Genomic DNA, 22,124 nt, shown 5'->3' with positions numbered 1-22,124 from the left:
TTGTAATCTGTGTAACCTCCTTTGCTGTCCACTACACCTCCAATTTTGGTGTCATCTGCAAACTTATTAACTGTACCTCTTATGCTCACATCCAAATCATTTATATAAATGATGAAAAGTAGTGGACCCAGCACTGATCCTTGTGGCACTCCACTGGTCACAGGCCTCCAGTCTGAAAAACAACCCTCCACCACCACCCTCGGTTTTCTACCATTGAGCCAGTTCTGTATCCAAATGGTGTGTTCTCCCTGAATTCCATGAGATCTAACCTTGCTCACCAGTCTCCCATAGGGAACCTTGTCGAACACCTTACTGCAGTCCAAAAAGATCACATCTTCTGCTCTGCCCTCATCAATCCTCTTTGTTACTTCTTCACAAAACTCAAACAAGTTTGTGATACATGATTTCACACGCATGAAGCCATGTTGACTATCCCTAATCAGTCCTTGCCTTTCCAAATACATGTACATCCTGTCTCTTAGGATTCCCTCCAACAAATTGCCCACCAGCGATGTCAGGCTCATTGATCTATAGTTCCCTGGCTTGTCCTTACCACCCTTCTTAAACAGTGGCACCACGTTAGCCAACCTCTAATCTTCCGGTACCTCACCTGTGACTATCAATGATACAAATATCTCAGTAGGAGGTAATTTTATACCGTTAGTGATCAGTTAATTTCTTAACAATAATAACTTGCATTAATTTAAAAATACAATAGAAAATGGTAAAATTTCACAAAAACCCAGAAATTGTTAATAAAAAAGACCTGATGAAGGGTGATACCTGAAATATTGACTCTTATATTCCCATGATTTCTGATATTGTTTCATATTTCCTAGAAGTAGCCTTTTCCTCTTTCTGTTTTCCTTCGTATAATGCCATGAACGTGGTAAAATGTTGCAACGTTCCACGTGAAGGAAAAACTGCTGGGCAGTAAAGGATAGCATAGATGACTGAAGTTTTAGTTGAAGTGAAAAAGATTTGAGAATGCTTTTAAAGACATCCAAATATGGAGAAAGATAGGGAAGTTTAACAAGGGAGACCTCTAATTTTGGCTGAAACTGTTGAAGATCACAGTTGATTTTAAACTGTACGCTAGCTATGCACCAGCTTAGAAGGAAAGGTGAATGAAGAGATCTGGGTATTCTTGACTGTGAATCACTGAAAGCTAGCATGCAGGTGCAGCAACCAATTGAAAGGTAGATGGCAAAGAACAATAGATTGACAGGATTGTCTAACTGAAACACATTGGAGCAGGAATAGGCCATTTGGCCATTCAAGCCTGCTGTGCCATTCAATAAGATCAAGACTGATCATCCTATTCAGAATCATATTACCACTTTCTTCACATACTGTTTGATCCCTTTAGCCCTAATAACTGCATCTAGCTCCTTTTTGAAAATGTTCAATGTTTTAACCTCAAGCACTCTGTGGCAGAGAATTCCCAAGGCTTACAAAGAAATTTCTCCTCATTTCTGTCTGTAGACTGTGCCCCCTCATTTAGGATTCCCTGATCAGGAACATTCTTCCCACCTTTACTGTCTGTTTGTGTAAGGATTTTATAGCTTTCTGAGATCCCTCTCCATTTTTTGAAATGCCAGTGAATATAGTCCTGACCGATCTAGTCTGTTTTGATATACTATCTTGCCATCCCAGGAGCCAGTTAGGTACATCTTCGTTGCACGCCCTCCATAGCCAGAAGATCCTTTCCTCAGATAAGGAGACAGAAAAACTGCATACAATATTCTCAATTATTGTCTCACCAATGCCTTCCATGCAAGAGGCCTAGCAGGGAAGGCAGATGAACTCAGGGCATAGTTAGGAACATGGGACTGGGATATCATAGCAATTACACAAATGTGGCTCAGGGATGGACAGGACTGGTAGCTTAATGTTCCAGGATACAAATTCTACAGCAAGGACAGAAAGGGAGGCAAGAGAGGAGGGGGAGTGGCATTTTTGGTAAGGGGTAGCATTACAGCTGTACTGAGGGAGGATATTCCTGGAAATATATCCAGGGAAGTTAAAAGAGAAAATGCTGGAAAATCTCAGCAGGTCTGGCAGCATCTGTAAGGAGAGAAAAGAGCTGACGTTTCAAGTCTAACTGACCCTTTGTCAAAGCTTTGACAAAGGGTCAGTTAGACGCAAAACGTCAGCTCTTTTCTCTCCTTACAGATGCTGCCAGACCTGCTGAGATTTACCAGCATTTTCTCTTTTGGTTTCAGATTCTAACATCCGCAGTAATTTGCTTTTATCCAGAGAAGTTATTTGGGTTGAACTGAGAAATAAGATAGGGATTGTATTATAGACCCCGAATAGTCAGAGGGAAATTGAGAAACAGATTTGTAAGGAGATCTCTGTTATCTGTAAGAATAGTGGGGTGGTTATGGTAGGGGATTTTAACTTGGAGGAGAAAGTGAGGTCTGCAGATGCTGGAGATCAAAGTTGAAACTTTATTGCTGGAACAGCACAGCAGGTCAGGCAGCATCCAGGGAACAGGAGATTCGACGTTTCGGGCACAGGCCCTTCTTCAGGAATGAGCAGAGAGTGTTCAGCAGGAGAAGATAAAAGGTAGGGAGGAGGGACTTGGAGGAGGGGAGTTGGAAATGTGATAGGTGGAAAGAGGTCAAGGTGAGGGTGATAGGTCGGAGTAGGATGGAGGCGGAGAGGTCAAGAAGAAGACTGCAGGTCAGGAAGGCGGTGCCGGGCTGGAGGGATCCGGCTGAGACAAGGTGGGGGGAGGGGGGATGAAGAAACTGGTGAAGTCCAAGTTCATCCCCTGTGGTTGGAGGGTTCCCAGTCGGAAGATAAGACGCTCCTCCTCCGACCGTCGGGTTGTTGTGGTTTGGCGGTGGATGAGTCCATGACCTGCATATCCTCGGTGGAGTGGGAGGGGGAGTTGAAATGCTGTGCCACAGGTTGGTTGGGTTGGTTCGTCCGGGTGGCCCAGAGGTGCTCTCTGAATCGCTCCGCAAGTAGGCGGCCTGTCTCCCCAATATAGAGGAGGCCACACCGGCTGCAGCGGATGCAATAGATGATGTGGGTGGAGGTGCAGGTGAATCTGTGGCGGATATGGAAGTTTCCCTTGGGGCCTTGGAGAGAAGTGAGGGGGGAGGTGTGGGCGCAAGTGTTGCACCTCCTGCGGTTGCAAGGGAAGGTGCCGGGAGTGGAGGTTGGGTCGGTGGGGGGTGTGGATCTGACAAGGGAGTCGCGGAGGGAGTGGTCTCTACGGAAAGCTGATAGGGGAGGGGAGGGGAGGGAAATATATCCTTGGTGCTGGGGTCTGTTTGGAGGTGGCGGAAGTGACGGCGGATGATGCGCTGTACATGGAGATTGGTGGGGTGGTAGGTGAGGACCAGTGGGGTTCTGTCCTGGTGGCGGTTGGAGGGGCGGGGCTCAAGGGCGGAGGAGCGGGAAGTGGAGGAGATGCGGTGGAGGGCACCGTCGACCACGTCGGGGGGGAAATTGCGGTCCTTGATGAAGGAGGCCATCTGTGTTGTACGTATTTTGAACTGGTCCTCCTGGGAGCAGATGCGGCGGAGACGAAGGAATTGGGAGAATGGGATGGCGTTTTTACAGGGGGCAGGATGGGAGGAGGTGTAGTCCAGGTAGCTGTGGGAGTCGGTTGGTTTGTAGTAGATGTCCGTGTTGATTCGGTCGCCTGAGATAGAAACAGAAAGGTCTAGGAAGGGGAGGGAGGAGTCCGAGACTGTCCAGGTGAATTTGAGGTCGGGGTGGAAGGTGTTAGTGTAGTGGATGAACTGTTCAACCTCCTCGTGGGAGCACGAGGTAGCGCCGATACAGTCATCAATGTAGCGAAGAAAAAGATGGGGGGTGGGGCCAGTGTAGTTGCGGAAGATGGATTGTTCCACATACCCTACGAAGAGGCAGGCATAGCTGGGGCCCATGCGGGTGCCCATGGCTACTCCTTTTGTTTGGAGAAAGTGGGAGGATTGGAAAGAAAGGTTGTTCAGGGTGAGGACCAGTTCGGTCAGTCGAAGGAGGGTGTCGGTGGAAGGGTACTGGGTGGTACGGCGGGAAAGGAAGAAGCGGAGTGCTTTGAGTCCTTCGTGATGGGGGATGGAGGTGTACAGGGACTGGATGTCCATGGTGAAGATGAGGCGTTGGGGACCGGGGAAGCGGAAATCCTGGAGGAGGTGGAGGGCATGGGTGGTGTCACGAACGTAGGTGGGGAGTTCTTGGACTAATGGGGACAGGACCGTGTCGAGGTATGCCGAGATGAGTTCGGTTGGGCAGGAGCAGGCTGAGACGATGGGTTGTCCGGGGCAGTCAGGTTTGTGGATTTTGGGCAGGAGGTAGAAACGGGCGGTGCGGGGTTGTGGGACTATGAGGTTGGAGGCGGTGGATGGGAGGTCCCCTGAGGTGATGAGGTTATGGACGGTCTGGGAGATGATGGTTTGGTGGTGGGGGGTGGGGTCATGGTCAAGGGGACGGTAGGAGGAGGTATCTGCGAGCTGGCGTTTGGCCTCAGCGGTGTAAACTTTCCAAACTTTCCAAACATAAACTGAGACTGCCATAGTGTTAAGGGTTTAGATGGAGAAGAACTTGTTAAGTGTGTACAAGAAAATTTCCTAATTCAATATATGGATGTACCTACTATAAAAGGTGCAAAACCTGACTTACTCTTGGGAAACAAAGCAGGGCAGGTGACTGAGGTATCAGTGGTGGAGCACTTTGGGGCCAGTGACCATAATTCTATTAGTTTTAAAATAGTGATGGAAAAGGATAGGTAAGATCTAAAAGTTGAAGTTCTAAATAGGAGGAAGCATAATTTTGATGGTATTAGGCAAGAACTTTCAAAAGCTTGATTGGGGCAGATGTTCGCAGGTAAAGGGACGGCTGGAAAATGGGAAGCTTCAGAAATGAAATAACGAGAGTCCAGAGACGTATATTCCTGTTAGGCTGAAAGGAAAGGCTGATAGGTGTAGGGAATGCAGGCCTCTCAATAATCTGTAAGTTTCAATCAGATTCCCCTCTCATTCTTCTAAACTCAATCAAGGAGTGTTGGATGCTGAGGGGTGACCTTAGAGGTTTATAAAAGCACGAGGGCCATGGATAGGATAAATAAACAAGGTCTTTTCCCTGGAGTGGGGGAGTCCAGAACTAGAGGGCATAGATTTAGTGAGAGAAGAAAGCTGTAAAAAAGACCTAAGGGGCAACTTTTTCACACAGAAAGTGGAATATGCAGTATATAGAATGAGCTGCCAGAGGAAGTGGCAGAGACTGGTACAATTACATTTAAAAGGCATCTGGATGTGTATATGAATAGAAAGAGTTTAGAGGGATATCAGCCAAGTGCTGGTAAGTGAGACTAGATTAATTTATGTAATGTGGTCAGCATGGACGAGTTAGACCGAAGTCTGTGCTGTACATCTCTATGACTCTAAGTACAGACCCGGAATCCTCAACAGCTCCTGAAATGACAAGCCCTTCACACCCAGGATCATTCTTGTAAACCTTTTCTGGACCTCTTCCAAGTCAGCGCATTCTTTCTTAGATACAGGGCCTAAAACTGCTGGCAATGTTCCAAATGCAGTGTGACCAGAGCCCTATGCAGCCTCAGCAGTATATCTTTCCTCTTGTATTTTAGCGCTTTCAAAATGAATGGTAGCATTGCATTTGCCTTCCTAATTGTCAACTGAACCTGCATGTTACTGTTGAGAATCCTGAACCAGGACTCCTAAATCTCTTTGCACTTAAGATTTCCAAAGGCTTTCCCTGGAGAGAAAATGGTCCACCTTTCATTCTTCCTGTCAAAGTGCATAACTTCACACTTCCCCACATTCAGAAACCTAGTCTCAGAATCCACTACATCACTCTCTATCTTACTGAAGAATTATGTCATGTTACAGTAACCCTTCCCAAGTGGATCATACACAGATAGATTGCCAATTCTTTCTTTCTCTTTACACAATACTCAGTCTAGGATAGCCTGTACTCTTGTTGATTCCTCAATATATTGATCCAGAACACCATCCCATATACACTCCAGGAATTCCTTTTCTCATGTATTTACACTAATTTGATTTGCCCAATCTATGTACTAAATTAAAGTCATCCATAACTGCAACTATAAACCTTTTGTTTATGTTTCTGATTTGCTATGTAATGCCTTCCCCAACACGACAACTACAGATTGGTCTGTTAACAATCCACACCATCGCTTTCTGACCGTTTGTGTTTCTAAGCTCTACACAAAAATTCCACTTCACTAGAGCTAATATCCTAGCTTATCATTGCATTAATTTACTTTTTAACCAGCAAATGCCACCCACTTCCCTTTTTGACTGTCCTTCCAGATTGAGGCTCGCTGACAGACATGACGAGGTTTCTGGCTTTTGTGTCTGCACTAAACAGCTCAGCAGGGCAGAAGTAATATGAGCAAAAAGGAAAGGCACCTGCTCACATTTCAATTTTGAGGTTTTTTTTGGCTTATTTTGCACGTGGTAATATCGGAAGTTTAACATTAATGAGGCGCGTTGAACAAAGATCATCCCCCTTCATTGGCAGCTTGTCACTGCTTAGCTAAAAACACACCGCAATGCACTGGACTTCTCATCCAATTTTGACACAAAGTCTTGCTTTGAGCAGGTTTAGCCTCTTAGGTAGTCAGATGTTGAAAACTCTTGGTCAGAGAAATTGCGCGCAGAAAGAAAGAGTGAGGCAGGCAGTAAGAATAGCAGGAGAAATTGAGAGAAAGGCAGAGATGTAGAGAGAGAAATATGTGGCAACGGACAGGTCAGGTAGGAGGGACATCTCAACATAGCTGATGTTACTGAGATACATGTGTTATGAAGTTGTGGGTGTACTGTACCTTTTTAAGGGAGCTGAAATGTTTGGCTAGCACAGTGTTCTGAACAAGGTAACGATGTAACACTTGGTCAAACAACTAGCTAAGAGCTATGTTGCCTGGATACAAAAACAAATTCAAATTTGCCCAATCAGTTTAAATTATAAACCAAGATACCAAACTCCAATCAAGTTCGAATTTAGTATTTTGACAATATTAAAATCAGTGAAACGATCCGATTCTTTGGGGTATAAATATCAGACATTTTGAACTGCTACCCAGAGTGGCAAAGAGCACCAACAACAACAGAACAATACAGACTGCCCACAAAACTGCTCTCTTAAAGGTACCTTTATCTATCAAAGACGTGTGAAGCAGAATCCCTAAGAAGAAGAAAAAAGGACAGGAAAATCTCCAGAGGACACTCTGATAAGCTGCCTGTTTTTGAAATGTGATTATACTTCTTGTAAATCATAATTAGGATTTTATTGGACCAGTATTGTCGAGTGGAAGGCAAAAGATAGGTTTAGAGAAATGAGTGTAAATAGTTGTTAGTTTATCATTCTCTATTAGACATTTTAAAAAAAAAGTTGTTAATTTTTACTTTACATAGTGACATTTGGGATAGTTCTTTGCCTCTTGAATTTTAACAGATTACAACATGGAGTGAATCTTTTCTATGTTGCTGGTTTAAATTAGCAGAAGGGTTTACCCCGTGTCGTAACACCTGTAAGATTCTGCCTAGAGTTACTGTTTTTCTCTCTCCTGATGCAGTCTGACCTGCTGGGTTTTCCTTTTAAGTTCTTATTTCAATTTTGCTTTTACATTGAAATAAAAATACCCAAAAGAGCTAGGTAAAAAATGAAAGACAAATGCCAAGTTTTATCAAAGGGAGAGAATTATCAGCTTGGATCAGGGAATTTTCTACGAACAATAAAGTGTTGCAGAGATATGGTATCTAAAGGTAAAGTTGCCAGACCATGGGGTTGCTCTCTCATTAAAGCAAGACGACTGATGGTGATTTAACTTGAGGATCACCAGGTCCCAAGCAACAAGAGAGGTTGAGAAAGAGAATCCTTCATGGTAAGGTCAGCTGGTGCAGGATTTGAATCCACACTGGCATTATCTGCTTTGCAAACCACCTGTCCATCTAACTAAGCCTAACTGGCTAAGGTCTGAAGTATTGCACGTGGAAGTTACCTGTGTGATAATATCTGTGACAATGATGATTAGCATATTTATTTGCATTTTCAAATGTTGCTGGGTTTTTTTTCACTCAAATTGTGAAATATATATAAAGAGCTCTGCATTAGAATAACCTCTGATACAAACAGTTTTTCAGTATGTACATTCATTTTTAAGCAATTGCTCCATGCGAAAGAAATGTCAACAATAAAGTATTTAATGTTTATTTGCAGATTCTTCAGATGGCAGTCTAACAGCTTCCACACAACAGGGTGACCTCGATATTTATATCAGTCAGCTAGGAATTGTAGATCTGGTAACCCAAGAAGGTGAGATTGTTACAGTACCCTTGGAAACTGATAATTTTATATGGAAAAAAAATTGAATTCCCAGAGAGAATCTGTCATTTAAAGCTCTGCAGATGCTTTATCTTGCACCAGAGAGCAAGCATTGCCTACCATTATTCCTTTCGACCGAACAGAGAGAATCTCTCTTCCTCTTCAAATATACTTTCCTATATCTCTCTCTCTCTCCCTCTCTCACTTTGCCATCACCAGTCAACCTCTCCAGCCCTTTTCTTCCCTCCCACCTGACCGCTCCCACCTTCTCTTTCTTCTTCCTGCCTGACCATCTCCTTCCTCTCTTTCTCTGTATTTCTCTCTTTCTCCTCCTCCCCCCCACCCCCCCCCCAACCTCCTGTCTTTTCTGTATACCTTCTTTCTGACCAAGACTTTTCAAAATCTGACTGCTTGTGAATTAGCACAAAACAAGAACAGCAGTTTCTCTCTTTGAAATATGACACATCCGTTTCAATAATTCTTAACCTGGGATGTCTTGGAAGGATGGCAGGGATGTGGGTTCCAGAGCTTAAGGTCTGCTGAAAGTGCAGATGCATAATGGAGCAATTAGTATTAAGGGTTCTGAAGAGGACAGAATTAGAGGAATGCAAGTATCTTGAGGCAATTGCAAAAATAGACCACAAGACCTAGGAACAGAACGCGGCCCTAAGGTCCATTGAGTTCATTCCGCCATTTACTAAGAACATAGCTATTCTTATAATCCTCAACTTCACTTTTCTGCCTTATTCCCACAGCCCATGGTTCCCTTGCTGATCAATAATATGTCTATCTCAGTCTTGAATGCCCTCTGTGGTAAAATGATCCAAAGGTTCATGACCTCCAAAAGAATTTATCTTCACCTCTGTCTTAAATGGGTGACACCTTATTCTGCCCTGTGGTTCTAGACTCTCCTGCAAGGGAAAACAACCTATCTGCATCTACCTTGTCAAATTTCTTAAGAATGAGAGGTGGTGGAGGAGTGGTAGTGTCAATAGACTCATAATTCAGAGGCTAAGGCTAACGCTGTAAGGACATTGGTTCAAATCCTACCAGGCAGCTACAGAAATTTGAATTCAAAAAAATCTGGTGTTAAACGAGAACTTTATGACCATGTAACCACCTTCAATAGTTATTTTTTTTAAAAATCTGGTTAATTTTAGGAATATGTCCTTGTGAGAAGAACACCCTACCCAGTGTGACCTATTTGCAACTCCAGACCTATAGCAACATGATCAAGTTTCAACTGCCCTGTAAAATGGCTCCGAAATCTACTCCGTCCAAAAGCAACTATGCAAGGGCAACAACATGCCAACCATGCCAGAGATGCCCACATCCTATAGAGAAATTTAAAAAAGACTTGGCATGTTTCAGTGAGGTCACCTTCCATTTTTGTAAACTCCAATGAGTACTGGCCTAACCTACTCAACTTCTGCTCATAAGATAGATCCTCCATACCCACAATCAACCTTGTGAACCTTCTCTGGGCTACGTCCAATGCCAGTAAGTCAGCAATTTAGGGAGGGGTAGGCTATTAACATAAAGGTTTTGCTGAATTGGAAGTCACTTCTTTAACACATTTCCACCATGGTTCGATATGCTGCTACGATAGTTTGAAATGGACTTTCGTACCACTGGATGGCTACATATACGATCTCTGAGACTGCTTTTTTAACTACTCTTGGTCTCTAGTTCATCTTTATCTTGGAGTAAGACTTTCCCTTTCACTTCAGTAGTGTAATTCTATATATTTCTATTGTTTTTGTCTAGTGTCTAAGTTCTGGTCTTCACATGATTCTCTCTGGACTCATCAATTGCACTATTCTCTAAGTGATATCAATTGTAATATTTATGTGTAATACAGAATGTAGGTCTGTAATCAGAGGTGATAAGTGAACAGGACTTGGTGGTAGAGTGTGAGCAACAGTGTCTTGGATGCTTTCAAGTCTACAGAGAATTTGAATGTTGGAGTCCAATTAGGAATTTATTGGCATAGTCAAATCTAGGTGTAACAAAGGCAAAGATGAGTGAGTGTTTTACTAAAAGGTGAACTGAGGCAGGGTGGAATGTGATGATGGTATAGATTTGGAAATATTCACATATGGTGATGGCATATTTTGCAAGCTCACTTTTTGATGTTGGCTATGGCATCAAAGCTGTGAACAGTTTGGTTCAACCTTGTGCAATTACCAAGGTGAAGAATTGATTCAGTGGCTAGGCAACCGTTTGTGGCAATGCCCAAAAGCAGTTGGTGTTGTTGAAACAAAAGGTGATATTGTTGTTAAAATGTGGTTTTATTTCTGTCAAGCAGTGAAGTTGAAGTTGGTTACCTGGGCACACTTGGCTCATTATACATAATACATTGCCAGTCAAATGTAAACAGAATTTAAATAGTGCTTCCCAGTGTGTATCTGCAGTAAGTGACTTTGTGAATATACATCTAGAATCTGTACACAAATCAAAACTCTGACGTTTTCCTTTTGATTTAAGCAATTGAATAATCCAATCATGTAAGGTAAAGAAGTGACTGCAGTATTTTTATTTCTATATTAAAATTGTCAACAAGAGGAGTTTCCCTAATTATGAAGCCTGTGATTCATACATTTAAAATGCATTTTTCACTGTTTTGCATGGTCACTTTTACACTCCAAACTTGGTGAACATTAGAAAGGTTTAGGCTAAATGTGAAGCAGTGAAGTTGAGTTTTCTGACCAGTGTCTATCCTAATCTTGAAAGACATCTGTCCTAAGGATTATGTAGCAACAGACACAACATTGAAATGCCTTAATCTTTTTTGCATATCCGGCCCTATGTTGGAATTGCTCACTAGCAGTGTGTGTTGATGTGTACTTGGGTGCAACCCGAATGTCATATCAGTATGTTTCATTATGGCCTGTATTCTCCATTTAAATTTTGAGATTCATGTTTGTTACATCAAATAGATCTGTTAACAAAAGTGTTAATTCCAGAAGTTAGCTTTGTTTAGTTCATATCCATAGTTATGCAGAGACACTTAAGAAGTTGCAGGTTTTTTTCACAAGTGTTGAGAAGAATGTGGGGGTCTTAATGGAATACTTCCAAGTTTTCTTCCTTGAGTCAGCAAAACAACAAGAGAACACGATTTTTGTGGCACCGAAGAAAAAAATGGTAGCAAAATATTTTAGAGTATTTGCTGCAAATTGTTTAAGCAGAATCTCTAATTATTGTAGGTTATTGTTTAAGAGAAATATTAAAAGCAGGAGTATAGAAGTTGGGTTAGATGGCTCATGGAGAAAGTTATTTGCTGGAACATGTAATATTTTACTGCACCAACAGATTCTATAATGTACATTTCACATTTTAGTAAGTGTATATCCTTTTTAAAGAGGTGAAAAATAACCTAGTTAGTTTTCTGTAATCAATTATATTTTGAATAATGCATCCAATAATCTATTTCTTCCCTAATGTTCACCATTGCCCAGCACTTTAAAACTTGTCATCTTCTTAACATTTTATCTTATTGTTGATTATATTTTTGATTACCTATAACTGAAGCCTGCAGCCTGGTCTCTCAGTGTAAGATTTGACAGCAGCTGCACATTATTATAGCAGTAAGGAGGCTACTAAACAGGCATGCATTGTCTGAAAGGTTGTGGAGTAGAGAAAGTTATTAAAAATATCTCCTAAATGTACAATTGTCTCTTGGGGTTTTTGGATAGTACAATGAAGCATTATGACTGTTCAGTGTGCATAGCATGGGTTTATGTAAACAGGGTGAACCTAGTAGCCAACTTCCCAATATTGTGGTTGGCAGCATGCTTTTGGAGGTAGAGAATCAAACTTGAGTCAGGCAGGCAGACAGGCCTCAGTACACTTGGCACTAATTTCTCAATTTCACAGAGAGAAGCATTTTGGCAGTTTTTGAGGCAGTGATTTAGCATGTTCTGGCTGCCTTACTGGCTCCATGTTATGATAATTTGTTATAACTAGCCTCAAAATTGATTTTCTGTGTTCTTTATTCAGCATCTAATTTAGTGAATGGCCAAATAAAGCCTGCCCTGAAAGATATCAAAACTGTTCGCGCCAATGTGTATTATCCAAAACTACAATATATAATTACTGAGATTTTTCATTCTTTTATGAGATGTGTGCATTGTTGGGTCTGTTGAACCAATTGACTAGTTTAGGCCTCTGCAGCAGACATTTGAGAGTAAACCACATTAGTGTAGGTCTGAACTTCCATGTGGCCAGGCCGGGTAAGCTTGATAGATTTCATTCCCTAAAGGACATTGGAGTCACAATGGATTTTTACAACTATGGATGTTAGTGATAATGGTCACCATCACTGGCACTGAGAACTAAATTTCCCTTTTTTTTTGGCAAATTGTTTTTTCTGGTGAGATTAAGGGGCCAAGGTGGCAGTAGTGAATGCCAACTTTTTTTATGTAATTCTGCAGCAGTCTCATGGAATTGGCAATGCTGGGACTTCGTAACATTCCAGTTGTGCACATGCTGCTAGCCAAGAACTGACCTTGACAGTCTGGTGCTCCACCATGGTTATCAAGACATGACTTGAGAAAGGGCCACTGACGCCCTGCTTTGTTGACAGGAAACTGGATGTCCAGTGAAGAAGATGTTGTAAAGACGAACAATGCTTCTCCCTGATGACCAGTTGTGAACTAACCATTCTTCCATCCACTTTGATCATTATGAGATCCTCCCTTGTGTCTGATTGTGTTCACAGCACCCTGGCTGTAATCCCCAAACTAGTTTCATCTAATGTACAGAATTGACCTGAGCCAACCTCTTGCACTGGAATCAGGTCAGCCTCCTGACAGACCAAAGTCTGCTGTATAACCTGTAATGTTGACTTAGCATGATGTTCATGCTTTGACTGTTTAGTGCTCCAAATTGAGAAGCTGCTATTACTTCCTTTACACTAAAAACAATGCAGTTTACAGATGCTGGTAGGTTCTGAGTAAACACAAAGTGAGTGGGATATAGATAAGTTGAGTGAGTGGGCAATAACTTGGCCGGCGTAGTTTAATGCAGGAAATTCTAAGGTCACACACTTCAGTAGAAAGAATCATATGGCAAACTATTATTTATTTGGAGAGAGACTCCAAAAAAGGTGCAGTGCAGAGGGATCTGGGTATTCTTGTACATGAAACACAAAAAGTTAACATGCAGTTGCAACATGTAATTAAGAGGGCAAATGGAATGTTTTTTTGCCAGCTGGTTGAACTTTTAAAAACAGGTATTTTGTGTTACAGCTACTAAAGGTATTAGTGAAGCTACAGCTAGAGTACTCTTTACAGATTTGGCCCTCGTATTTTAAAAAAAAAATTGCACACTGGAGTTGGAGGTTCACAAAAGATTCACTAGGCTGACTCTTGGGATGAAGAAGTTGACATCTCAAGGATAGCTGAACAGGTTAGGTATTTATTCATTAGAGTGGAGAAGAATGAATGGTGATCTTATGAAGTATACATGATTGTGAGGGGTCTTAATAGGGTGGACATTGAGAAGATGTCTCCACTGATGGGGGAATCTCAAAGTTGGATACGTAATTAAAGAATAAGGGAACGCTTGTTTAAAACTGAAATGCAGAAGAATGTCTTCTGTCAGTTGCAGTGAGAAGGTAGTGAATGTCTGCTATTCTGTACGCCAGAGAGCTGTGGAGGCTATATCATCAAATATTTAAAGAGGAGATAGTTAAGATTTATGAAATATTGCTGAGTTGATGGCTATGTTCACTTATCATGCAAGAGGAATTGAGGCCTGCAGCAGATCAGCCATTGTCTATCTGAGTAGTTGAGAGGCTTGAGGGCCTGACAGGGCTACTCTTGCTCCTATTCTGTTCTTTTGTAAAGATCTCTTCTGAAATCAATTATCTTTATGTTGCTTTCTTTGGAGATTTTCCAGGGACATTAATAAAACTCATGGAGCAGAGTTTTCCCCTCCCTGTGTGGATATTGGCAAGAAAGGTGGGAAGATATGGCGAGAATGAAGAAAATCAGGTTCTCGAAGTCGAGAAATTTGTTCCAATTTTCCCTCGAACCTTGAATATTGATATGAGCATCTCGGCATTGTAGAGCAACCCTGTTATTTTCATGTATTTGCATCTCATTAAAACCTCAACTCACTTTATTTATGTGCCTCCTCCAGTTCTCCTCCATCAAGAAAGTAGACAGTGTAAATGCTTGTTCCAGCCATCATACAACTCTTTCAGCTATCCCTTCAAGCTCTATGGCCAGCTTGTGATGGTGTGGAGTACTGAACTGTCAAACTTTTAGTCACAGAATGATGTGGATATGTTAGATCAGTGACAGAGCTGTAGCACATGTCAGTATTTTATGCAGCAAACACACTGCATGTGTACCAAGCAATTGGTAATGTGTGCAAGTCAAAGGAGAGCAGTCCTCTGTGGGGTGAAGGAAAACTATAGTCAGTGAGTATCACCACAGTCAGTCTATTGGCTCATCTGCTTACACTTAAGGGGCTTGGCCATGATCAATCAAGCACTTGGTCCTAACAGAATGTGGGATTCCATATCCTTGCAGCCTGGGGATTGGGCTGCGGTAGATCTTACAGATCAAGTGTAAACAATGTTAAATCATTTTAGGTTGCTGTTCACCTATCAGTCCAGGGATAGTGTGGGCATTGGTCAGGTGAAGTTGTCCTGCCAAGTCAGTCTAGGGAGTAGGGATAGTCAGTTATGGGATTTGCTAATAATGGTCAGGGAGCAGTCATGGAGTCCTGGAGAACGTGAACAACTCCAATCTGGGGATGTGCTTCATTGTATTGGATTGCTTTGGGAATTATCACTGTGGTAGTATTCGGGGTATTCTACTCCATCATCACTGAACTTTGCAATCTGTTGGAGGAGGACTTATGCACAGAAGGAGAAGGTGGCAGTCCCATCACCATAATCATCACCATCACCATCAATATCACAGCCTCCTGAATTTTAAACCCAGCAGCTCTTTCAAGGAGCAAAGGGAGTTTCAGGTGGCATCTCCCAATCATCGACCTGTGAATGCATCTGGAATGTTATTGATGCCATTTTTAATCAGAGTGCAGTTATCTCTTCATATCCTTCCCTTGTGACAAGGCAAGTCCATCATCCTGGGATGTGGGAGCTCCCATAATCACTGACTTCCTTTGACTGCAGTCATGCTTGAGTGTGTTCTATCACCAACATGCAGAGTTGTCAACAGAAAAGGCTTACACTCTGTAATTGTTCAAATTATATGTGACTGTCAACACCAAATTCTAGATGTCTGTATTAGGTATCCTTGGAGCTGCTGTGACTCTTCCATATTAGAGAGCTTTTAAATTCCTGTCACCTTCCAAGTGCTGCACAGTGATGGCTACTGGGAAAGAGCAAATTCCCCTTCCAAACATGACTCATGATATGTTTAGGAAACACTCTACCTGGCACAAAATAAAGATACAACATGGCTCATGCCCCCACCACTGCCATAGTGGAACAGACCACTGGCCTCCTTAAAATACGATTTCAATGTCTAGATCACTCCAGCAGAGATAAGAAGATAAGAGGAGAAAGTGAGGGCTGCAGATGCTGGAGATCAGAGCTGAAAATGTGTTGCTGGAAAAGCGCAGCAGGTCAGGCAGCATCCAAGGAGCAGGAGAATCGATGTTTCGGGCATAAGCCCTTCTTCCTGACCTGCTGCACTTTTCCAGCAACACATTTTCAGATAAGAAGATAAGACCCAAGGCTGAAAAGCGGGTGAAACAGAGAGGCTGATTTTAGGGGAGATGGTGAATGCAAGCTGAATGGGTTGACTAACAGGCACGATTGATTTCCTTGCAGGACATTTTGCTAGTGCTGTTAAGGTGGTTTTAAACCAACTCAGCTGAGGTGTTAGAAGCAGGAAATAATATTAGAAAGCAATATTGTGCGTGTATGTGCGCGCACGAATGCACAGATTCAAGTTAGTAAGACAGAGGAACAGATAGCCTTGTGGCGTTATGGTAATGTCGCAATAATGGAAACCTGGCTTAAGGAAGGGCAGATCTGGATGTGAAATATTCCTATTTACAAACTGTTCAGAAAAGTTAGCAAAGGTAAAATGGAGGAGGATGGCATTTTTGATTTAGGAGAGCACTGCAGTGCTGGATAAAAATTATGCTTCAGAGGATTCATGGATTTGGCTAGAACAAAGGAATAAGAAGGGAGTAGTTACATTATCTAGTATAATATGTAGACCAGCTAATAGGAAAGGTACAGAGGAACAAACCTGCAAAGAAATTAAAGGTGTAACCATTGTAGAGTTGTTATCATGGGTGTTTAATTATCCATGTATTGTTTGATATAATCGTAGTGTGAGGAGCAGCAAAGGACAAGCATCCTTCTATTGGGTTCAGGAGAATTTCCTACAGCAGTGTGTGTCGAGTCCAACAAGAAAAATGGCACTGCCTGTCCTGGTTCTTACAAATGAAATGAACCAACTAGATTAAGTGACAGAGAACATTTATAAGACAATGATCATTGTATCATGAGGATTACATGCAGCTGGAAAATGACATTGGACCACCCAGAGTCAGAATCCTCAATTGGCAAACAGTGAACAGAACAACAGACGACCTTCAAAGAAGGGGGTGGTTTGGGCGCAGTCAAGATATCTTCTCTGAAAAGGAAAATACCACAATACCACAAAATATGTGATACACAAACATCAGAAGACAAGATTTGTATTCATTCATTCTTCTTCTCCTTCCCTCCCTCCAATCCATATAACATTATATAATTTTCTTAAACCTTTAATTTGTTCCTACATTTTACATTTGAAACAATGCAACAGCAATTACATTATCTTTTCCAATAGCGTGAATAATCTTTGTGTAAATGGTTGCAACAAAAGACTCCACCTGAATAGTCATTCATTCTGTGTTTTAAACTTTTCAATGAAGGCCATTGGGATTGTGATCAGTGTAAATGAGTATTTCCTTGATACTGTCAGATGTAGGCTTCATAGTCTTGATGGGTCACAACAATCCCAAAGTCCGTTTTTCTGCAGTAGAGTACATTTTTTGATAGTGGTTTAGTTTCTTAGAGAAGTATCACACTGGCTTCTCTATTCCTGACTCCTCATTGTGCAATGAGATTGAACCTATCCCTAAATTACTTCCATCAGTTGCCATTTCGAATGGCTTTGAAAAATCAGCGGCGGACTATTACAGGTGCATTTATCAGGATTGCCATCAGCTTGGTGTTCTGCTGACCAGATCATGCTATCATGCTGAAATTATCCATAAACATCTAGAAACGTTCACACATACCTAAATCATGATTTTTTTTCTTTACTTTTTGGAAAAATGTATTCTATTAGAGCCTTCACTTGCACTGTCCTTGGGAACACTGTCCTTGACCTTCAATATGTCCTTGGTAAATTACTCTTGCTTTTCCGAATTCACTTATGGCTAAATTTATTACCAAGCCAACCAACAACAAGTGTTTAAATGGGCCTTCTACTTGGCTCACATTTTTGTTTATGTGTTGCTCTAAACCATATCATCATCCAAATAAACTTCACAGATATGAGTCTCTGCTATGACTTGCGATATAGCTGGGATATTCTTTGGCGTTGACATTGGTCTAACCTATTTGTTATGACAAAAGCAGATATTTTTAGCTCCTGATGTTAATGGCACTTGCCACTACTCCTTCAGTAGTTCAATCTTAGAAAGGAATGAGGCACTGCCAACCCTATTGTTGTGGTCTTCTGAATTTTTCAATTGAGTTTCAGCTACCTTAACATCTGCTTGTGATATTACTATGACCTCTGGTTATTGAATTTGTTTAGCCATTGCTCTAGTCACTACAGAGGATGGAAATATACCATGACCTATTCCTTCAATTGTTCAGTCTCCTTGTCTCCAACTGGACTTTCCATGATGAAAGGCAAAGCTTTAACTTTCACTTCTGACAAATCTTTCCCCAGAAGTAAATCACCGTTATCTTCAGTTAAGTCTGAGTTCTGAAGATAAGTTGTACTCCCTCTTAACCACCCTGATTACCATTGGTTCAGACAAGTTACACTCCAATTAGACTTTGTGCAATGGAACTGACATGTACTGTCCACCTATCCCATTTAGAGTCATAGAGTCTTGATGATAGCTCAGAAAGAGGCCCTTTGATCTTTTGAGTCCAAGCTGGTTATCAAATTTATTTATTCTAATTCCATTTTCCAGCAGTTAGTTTAAAATTTTAATGCTGTGGCATTTTAAGTGTTCACCTAAGCAATTCTTAAATGTCTTCAGGGTTCCGCCTCTACCACCCTTTCAGGCAATGAGATCCAGATATGAGCAGATCTCAGGGTGAGAAAGGTTTTTCTCAAATCCCCATTAAACATTCTCCTCTTTATCTTAAAACTGTGTCGCCATGGTTATTGACCCCTCCATTAAGTGGAAACATTTCTACCAATGTACCCTAGGCAGCTGATAGTGTGGCCGAGTGGTCTAGCGCACTAGTTCCAGGTTCCAGTCTCTAAGGAGGCATGGGCTCAAATCCCACCGCTGCCATTTCTGTGGATCAATTGTGATATTGCAGCATGTTGAAACGTTGTGTTAAGCACTGGTGTACTTAAGTTCAAAACAAAGAAATGTAGGTTTGTTTCTTGAGCAGGGACAAGAATGTAGGTTCCAGGATTTAGATGTTTCAGTAAAAACAGAGAAGATGGTAAAAGACGGGGAAGTGTGGCATTGTTGGTCAAGGACAGGACTACAGTTGCAGAAAGGATGTTTGGGGACTCGTCGGCTGAGGTTAGAAACAGGGAAGGAGAGTTCACCCTGTTGGGAGTTTTCTATAGGCCTCCGAATAGTTCCAGAGATGTAGCGGAAAGGATAACAAAGATGATTCTCGATAGGAGTGAAAGAGACAGGGTAGTTGTCATGGGGGACTTCAATTTTTCAAGTATTGACTGGGAATACTATAGTATGAGTTCTATAGACGGGTCAGTTTTTGTCCCGTGTATGCAGGAGGGCTTCCTGACCCAGTATGTAGACAGGCGAAGCCACATTAGATCTGGTACTGGGTAGTGAGCCCGGCCAGGTGTTAGACTTGGAAGTAAGTGAGCACTTTGGTGATAGCAATCTCAATTCTGTTATGTTTACTTTCGTGATAGAAAAGGACAGGTGTATACTACTGGGCAAGAGTTACAGTGGGGGAAAGCCAATTACGATGCGATTAGGCAAGATTTAGGAAGCATAGGATGGGGAAGCAAACTGCAGGAGATGGGAACATTAGAAATGTGGAACTTATTCAAGGAAAAGCTCCTAGCTAAGTGTGTACCTGTCAGGCAGGGAGGAAGTTGGAGAACGCGGGAGCCGTGGTTTACGAAGAAAGTGGAATCTCTAGTCAAGACGAAGAAGGCGGCTTATGTTAGGATGAGGTGTGAAGGCTCAGTTAGGGCGCTTGAGGGTTACAAGGTAGCCAGGAAAGACCTAAAGAGAGAGTTCAGAAGAGCCAGGAGGAGACATGAGAAGTTGTTGGCGGATAGGATCAGTGTAAACCCTAAGGCTTTCTATAGGTATTTAAGGAATAAAAGAATGACGAGAGTAAGATTAGGGCCAATCAAGGATAGTAGTGTGAAGTTGTGTGTGGAGTCAGAGGAGATGGGGGAAATACTAAATGAATATTTTTCGACGGTATTCACTCTAGAAAACGACAATGTTGTCGAGGACAATACTGAGATACAGGCTACTAGACGAGGTGGGATTGAGGTTCACAAGGGAGAGGTATTAGAAATCCTGCAGAGTGTGAAAATAGATAAGTCCCCTGGACCGGTTGGGATTTATCCTAGGATCCTCTGGGAAGCTAGGGAGGAGATTGCCGAGACTTTGGCATTGATCTTTAAATCATCATTGTCTACAGGAATAGTGCCAGAAGACTGGAGGATAGCAAATGTGGTTCCCCTGTTCAAGAAGGGGAGTAGAGACAATCCTGGTAATTATAGACCAGTGAGCCTTACTTCAGTTGTTGGTAAAGTGTTGGAAAAGGTTATAAGAGATAGGATTTATAATCATCTAGAAAAGAATAATTTGATTAGGGATAGTCAGCACGGTTTTGTGAAGGGTAGGTCGTGCCTCACAAACCTTATTGAGTTCTTTGAAGAGGTGACCAAATAGGTAGATGAGAGTAAACCGGTTGATGTGGTGTATATGGATTTCAGCAAGGCGTTCGCTAAGGTTCCCCACAGTAGGCTATAGTACAAAATGCGGAGGAATGGGATTGTGGGAGATATAGCAGTTTGGATCAGTAATTGGCTTGCTGAAAGAAGACAGAGGGTGGTGGTTGATGGGAAATGTTCATCCTGGAGTCCAGTTACTAGTGGTGTACCGCAAGGGTCGGTGTTGGGTCCACTGCTGTTCGTCATTTTTATAAACGACCTGGATAAGGGCGTAGAAGGGTGGGTTAGCAAATTTGCAGATGACACTAAGGTCGGTTGAGTTGTGGATAGTGACGAAGGATGTTGTAGGTTACAGAGAGACATAGATAAGCTGCAGAGCTGGGCCGAGAGATGGCAAATGGAGTTTAATGCGGACAAGTGCGAGGTGATTCACTTTGATCGGAGTAACCGGAATGCAAAGTACTGGGCTAATGGTAAGATTCTTGGTAGTGTAGATGGGCAGAGAGATCTCGGTGTCCATGCACACAGATCCTTGAAAGTTGCCACCCAGGTTGACAGGGTTGTTAAGAAGGCATACAGTGTTTTAGCAATAGAGGGATCGAGTTCCGGAACCATGAGGTTATGCTGCAGCTGTACCAAACTCTGGTGCAGCCGCACTTGGAGTATTGTGTACAGTTCTGGTCACCGCATTATAAGAAGGATGTGGAAGCTTTGGAAAAGGTGCAGAGGAGATTTACTAGGATGTTGCCTGGGATAGAGGGAAGGTCTTACGAGGAAAGGCTGAGGGACTTGAGGCTGTTTTCATTAGAGAGAAGGTTGAGAGGTGACTTAATAGAGATATATAAGATAATCAGAGGGTTAGATAGGGTGGACAGGGACAATACTGAGATACAGGCTGGGGACGGCGAGCACGAGGGGGCAGAGCTTTAAATTGAGGGGTGATAGATATAGGACAGATGTCAGAGGTAGTTTCTTTACTCAGAGAGTAGTAAGGTTATGGAATGCTTTGCTTGCAATGGTAGTAGATTCGCCAACTTTAAGTAAATTTAAGTCGTCATTGGATAAGCATATGGACGTACATGGAATAGTGTAGGTTAGATGGGCTTCAGATTGGTATGACAGGTTGGCGCAACATTGAGGGCCGAAGGGCCTGTACTGCGTTGTAATGTTCTATGTTCTATCTATTCCCCTTAAACTTTGTGCATCTCAATCATATACACCCTCAGCCTTCTCTGCTCTTTTGAAAACAACCCCAGCATGTCTAGTCTCTTTTATAGCTGAATTACTCCAGCCAAGCATCTCCTGGTGCAAATCTTCCGCACTGTCTTGTGCAATCACATTTGGCTTTCATTGAACTTTATGGATAGAAAGTTAATGCCTTTTAGCATGAGAGTTTGGGCAGCCCCTCTATCTTAGCATTGTTATGAGCTTGGAGATACAACCTTTTGAAGACAGAGGTTACCTTCCCTTTAGATAAAAATGCTTTTCATCTTTCATCTACTAGCTATTTTGTCTGCACTCAGCAGTGTTGACCATTGGTTCTCTAAGTTGCAGTTAAAGCTAAAATCTGAATTAGGGCCCATTCCTTCTCAGGTTCTTTATCGGACTCAATCTTGCAAGCTCCAATAAGTTCCGTGGGAGCCCCTACAACTTTCAACA

At 42.2% G+C, this 22,124-nt stretch overlaps 1 protein-coding gene across 3 annotated transcripts in view; it reads left to right on the top strand.

Moving 5' to 3' along the window:
• The window catches only part of fam185a (family with sequence similarity 185 member A), a 93,027-nt gene that overhangs the window by 56,986 nt on the left and 13,917 nt on the right, over positions 1-22,124 (top strand). For all 3 annotated transcript variants that reach the window (XM_043713826.2, XM_043713830.2, XM_087999508.1), the window contains exon 6: positions 8,230-8,325. In XM_043713826.2, coding sequence (XP_043569761.1) covers positions 8,230-8,325 — 96 coding nt within the window. The remainder of the gene's footprint in view (positions 1-8,229; positions 8,326-22,124) is intronic.

Source organism: Chiloscyllium plagiosum, unplaced genomic scaffold (genome assembly GCF_037043375.1).
Source record: "Chiloscyllium plagiosum isolate Xiang-an unplaced genomic scaffold, Cpla_swu_hap1 HiC_scaffold_23, whole genome shotgun sequence".
NCBI classification, from domain to species: Eukaryota; Metazoa; Chordata; class Chondrichthyes; order Orectolobiformes; family Hemiscylliidae; genus Chiloscyllium; species Chiloscyllium plagiosum.
The sequence above is the reverse complement of the archived record's forward strand: the minus strand, read 5'-3'. Positions and strand labels throughout refer to the sequence as shown.